At 40.9% G+C, this 5000-nt stretch overlaps 1 protein-coding gene across 1 annotated transcript in view; it reads right to left on the bottom strand.

Annotated features, from left to right (window-relative positions):
* Positions 1 to 5000, bottom strand: part of LOC138058427 (cytoplasmic dynein 2 intermediate chain 1-like) — a 111190-nt gene that overhangs the window by 11187 nt on the left and 95003 nt on the right. Inside the window, exons 32-33 of the mRNA XM_068904287.1 lie at positions 3899 to 4019; positions 3331 to 3387 (exon numbers count right to left, since the gene is read on the bottom strand). Of these exons, the coding sequence (XP_068760388.1) occupies positions 3331 to 3387; positions 3899 to 4019 (178 nt within the window). The remainder of the gene's footprint in view (positions 1 to 3330; positions 3388 to 3898; positions 4020 to 5000) is intronic.

Raw genomic sequence — 5000 nt, 5'->3', positions numbered from 1 at the left:
GTTGGCTCCAATGGTAAAGTTTATCCAAATCGTTTTGGAAAAGCATCTGATCACCATCACAGTTTATTACTCTAAACATCTTGCTATCATCAGCATACAAAGGTATTGTGCTTGCAGAACAGACTACATCGGGTAAATCATTAATAAACAAAACAACAAATAGTGGCCCAAGAATAGAGCCCTGCCGTACACCAGAGGTGATTTCTGTCAAAGAAGATGAATAACCATCAATGACTACTCTTTGTCTTCGATTGCTAAGGTAATCTGGACACCAGTTCAACAGTTCCCCAGAAATACCGAAATTACAAGGAAGTGGCTATATGGCCGGTAACCGGTCAAGGTTTTGAAAGTACTAAATGGCCGGCAGTCCGGTATTTTCAACCAAATTACAAAGCTTGTGCAGTAAGGCCTGATGGGGAACACGGTCGAAGGCCTTCGAAAAATCGAGGAAAACTACATCAACTTGATGACCCTCATCAAGGGCTTTTGCCCACTTATGATGAGTCAAAATTAGTTGAGTAGCAGTAGATCTTCCTTTGACAAAACCATGCTGCCAATCTGACAGGTAAGCTGAGACATGGGAATAAATTGCTGAGTACACTATACGCTCTTGACACTTTCCTGGAATAGACAGAAGAGAGATAGATCTGTAGTTATCCACAAGGTCACTTTCATTTGATTTATGAACTGGTGAAATGTTGGCGAGTTTCCACTGTACAGGAACTCTTCCTAAAGAAAAGGATCTATTAAACAGAAGGGCTAGAGGTTTAGATAATTCTTCAGAGCAAACTTTAAGAATACGGGCAGGAATATTGTCAGCACCGGTTGCCTTGGTGACATCAAGTTACTATCAAGCCAACTCTCAGTGATAGCGACAACATCAAAAATGTCCACTAAAAGCAGAGCTTACAAATCAAGAACTTTGTTGCGCAAACTTCTAGCATTTAACACCAAGCACTTGGGAAACGAGTCGCGACTGTTCGCTGTGGAGGTCTGACTTTCGTCGTTGGCAGAAACATCAAAGCCATCAGAGCCACGCGAGGCTTCGAAGAAAGAATCCGTAAAATTAAATGGTTTGGTACAGTCATTGCAGCACCATTCCTCATCTGAAGAGCTAAGAGCCATGTACAATTTAGGATCCATCTTAAAGCATTTTATATGATGCCATCTATTACAAATATCACAAAGGATACCCTTCTGATTGGCACGAACTGGTTTTAAACAGAGAGCACAAGGTCACTTCCATACAGGTGCTTTCCTCGATTTGGTCGAATCCGTATTTTGCTTTGGATTTTTATTAGCAGTCGTGGGTCCATGGTTCGGATGTACATCACCACAGACCTTGAAATAATTGAGATGAAAACTGGCATCACTATTGCTGTAATAGTTTAGAGTTGATTTTCCAAATTTCCCTCGATAGCTTCGTCTACAACTTGGTGGATGAAAACATGATCCAAGATGGCGGACATCACAGGCCGCGTGATCGAATTTCTGAAGCGAGAACCCGTCTGGGTTGCCATCATGTGCGTAGTAAAACATCTTCGCCGGCGAACTTAAATAATTATCTGACAGTTTTGTGATATTTTGCCCGAAATAAACCACTCGGAGAAGCAAAGAAAGAGTAGTAAGCGCGGAGCAACCAAAGATGCGTCCAGCCGCCATTATGCAAATTACTAAAACGTTGTGTGCTTCGCTCCCTTTCAAATAACCGTAAAGAATACCATCACCAAACTACTGAGACAAAAGCCGAAAACAACAGTGGCTTTCAAGGTCTTTTTCTTGAAAAACTCAGAAACTTGTTGAACGTTTATGCTTGTTAAAGGAGAGTTTCACGTCTCTGCACATGGGCAAACTGTCACGTCAGCCCATTTAATTCCATTGTTATTGAAACAATCGAAAGCACTGATGCAGGAAACGGCAACAATCCCATAGTAATGGATTACTCATTGGAATAGACCATATTCGTATTCTCGGTATTGGACTGGAACTAGCTTGCAATGGAGGCTAATGCGGGGGAATATATTAGAAAGTATTTGAATTTGAGAAGATTCCCCCGCATTAGCCTCCATTGAGAGCTAGTTCCAGTCCAATACCGAGAATACGAATATGGTCTATTACTTTTGTAATCTTTTCCTTTGTGTTATGAACCTACTGCATGCGAATAGATTACTCGTGCGTAGAATAAATTTTCGACCCGCACAATAAATTCGAGATCAAAACTAAATTCGATATTTTCTGTGTAAACCCGCAGTGTCTTCCACCAAATTTGGGCCTTTGTCATTCAGTGAATTTGCTTTAATACTCTCTGTGTTTAATTAACATCACCTGTTCAGTAAGAAACCGTAAAATTTACAACTGCTAGCGCTAAGGCTTGGACATGCGCAAAACCGTGAAACTGTCCCTTTAAAAGGTTTATTGTTTTTACACATCACATGCTTATTAAGTGGGAGTGTTAGGCATATAATAACCATGCAATGTGATTCGTTGAGTACGACCATGTGACACTGCTGGGGTTACATGTTCTTCTTGTGAATACTGTTTTTCTGTATCTTGTACCTTCGTGAGTTCAGATTAAAGATGGATTGTTCTTATATCATTGGTTAAAAGAGCGCAAATAATCATGCTGCACCTGTGGCACGGATTTTAGCAAATATTTTTGCGGTTCTCTGCACGACCACGACGACGTGAAATCACCAAATTTGAGGTTTTGACGACAATGCACCTTCAATCTTTCATTCTATATTTTCAGTCTGAAACCGCTCGTACCAATTTATTTTTAGAGTACTTTGCCCACAATGTAGGACGTGAACGAGACTGGATAATCGCAACAGACTTATGATAAAGCAAAGTTCTATTTTAAGCTGAGGTTTTCGTCGACGTCGCCGTCGCAATTCTTAAGGTCCCTATGACATGTGTCGGTGTAACAAGTTCTTATCAAATAACAAGTAAATTTGCGCTTTGGAAAACGGTAGTCTCAGTGAAAGTGACAATCGCAATTATGAAGCAACTTGATGTAAAATATTTCGCAAACATTGGTGATGTTTATCGCTGCAAGCATATCATCGCGGGTTAGTTTCGACGCCTTTATCTGAGTTTCTGATGACGGCGATTGTCATTCCCCGACCAATCATCTACTGCAACAATCCGGCCATTTTCAATTTGCACTGTATTCCACTGTGACCTACTTAGTAAACGTCGATGTGCGCACAAATCTCTCCAGCGTCCCAGATGCCTCATAACAAAGTTACGAATAGTTACCACATAAGACTACTCAACATCAAGAAAGGTCTCAACTGTGCATTAGAGTTATGGAAAAGATGTTTTGCTTACCGGCCGTGCTTAACTTTTTCCACAGCAACTGGACCTTTGTCACTTTTTAGTAAATCCCTGAAAAATGAAGATACAAATCCGTAACTTGGCAGAAATGACACTGGATACCATTTCATTTCCTGATTACAGAAACTTTTGGAGTCAAAATAACGATCACTGGTCACGTATCTAGATGAGAGACAAGCCCTCAAGGCGAGAGAAAACACAGAAGGAATTCTTTACGAAGGAAACCTAGGTGCCTTACCTACTGTGCTCTGTTTGGAAGACTGCATGTATGGTTGAATTACTCTGATTGTGATTTAGTGGCTGAGGATTATACCTCTTCACGGGATGAAGAAGTGAGGGAAATAACTCAAAACAATTCTTGCACCGGCTAAACCAAAATACACAACCAATCAGTCGGCCTTTCTCAGTTGGCTTGCCTTAGAAAGAAGACGACGGAGTAAGCTTGTCTGACCTACGTCAAAACCACAGCCAGTTAAAGCCAAAAGTCACGGGCAAAAAAGTGTAAAAAATCTGATTAAGTAGTTTTCGTTAAAGTTCTGGTAAACTCACTGCAAAACCTTACCAGACATGCAGATTTGATTGAGAATCCAACACATAAAATACGCTTGGTCTGCTATGAGACCACTGTATTGACAATATCTCACTGCCGCTTGTAGAGGATGGCCAACTAAGCAGCGGGAATTCTACAATACATACAAATCGGTAAAATTATCAACTTGAAGGATATGGCATCAATAAATACAGTACTTGTTAATTCACCCGAGAAGTGAGGTCTTCACGGGAAAATATGGAGTTCAAGCAAAGGCGACGGCTATGGCAACGCCACAAAGCATAAATGTGATTGGTTAAGAAAAGAACAATTCCCGTGCTGCACGTGCAGCAAGAATTGGCGTGTATTTCTTTGTCGTACTCCACAAAACAACCTGAAGGCCGTGTTTTCACGAGCGGTTTTTCAGGTTGCTTAGGGAGTGCCAACCAAAAATCCCATGAAAACAGTTTCTTTCCCAACTCGCTTAAAGTTAAGCGAGTCGGCAAACTTCAAAAGAATTCTCATTAAATTCAAACCACCAAACCAGGAAGCTTAAGCCAGTTGGCAATTGCTTTCGGCCAATGAGGATCCGCTTGCGTTTCTTCAAATCGGAAATACCACAGGCATGCTATTTTTATTATTAGGGAGCTTAAGATCAACGAAGACGATGTCGACGAAAACGCCACAAAAAAGTGACATTATCATTCGATGTATTTTGTCCTCATGTGCAATTGAAATCCCGCTCTTGCGAGAAAATGGCAGATCGGTTCCCCGAGCTGTCAGAGAATGATTCGACATCTTTAGTTGATCGAAACAACAGTGAGAATACTAAAAAAGGAACAAAAGTTGCACTCAACGTATTTCGAGAGTATCTCAAGGAAAGAAAGGTAGACGAAGAGTCACTCGTGTCATCGACGCGAAGGACAAGTTGGCGAATGCATATGTACTGAAGAGATTTTATGCTGAAGCAGAAAAAAGAATGGCGAGCTTCACGTGTCGGGATACGCTTTGAAAACTGTGAAATTCTTCAGCTTTGTTGATGCCAAGTGTTATTGAACGTTTGACTGCAAGTACAATTTGAAGTCTACAAATATAATTGTGCTGAGAAGGAAACCAATTGATTGGTGTCATTACT

This window comes from Montipora capricornis, chromosome 1 (assembly GCF_036669925.1).
Source record: "Montipora capricornis isolate CH-2021 chromosome 1, ASM3666992v2, whole genome shotgun sequence".
Lineage (NCBI taxonomy): Eukaryota > Metazoa > Cnidaria > Anthozoa > Scleractinia > Acroporidae > Montipora > Montipora capricornis.
The sequence above is the reverse complement of the archived record's forward strand: the minus strand, read 5'-3'. Positions and strand labels throughout refer to the sequence as shown.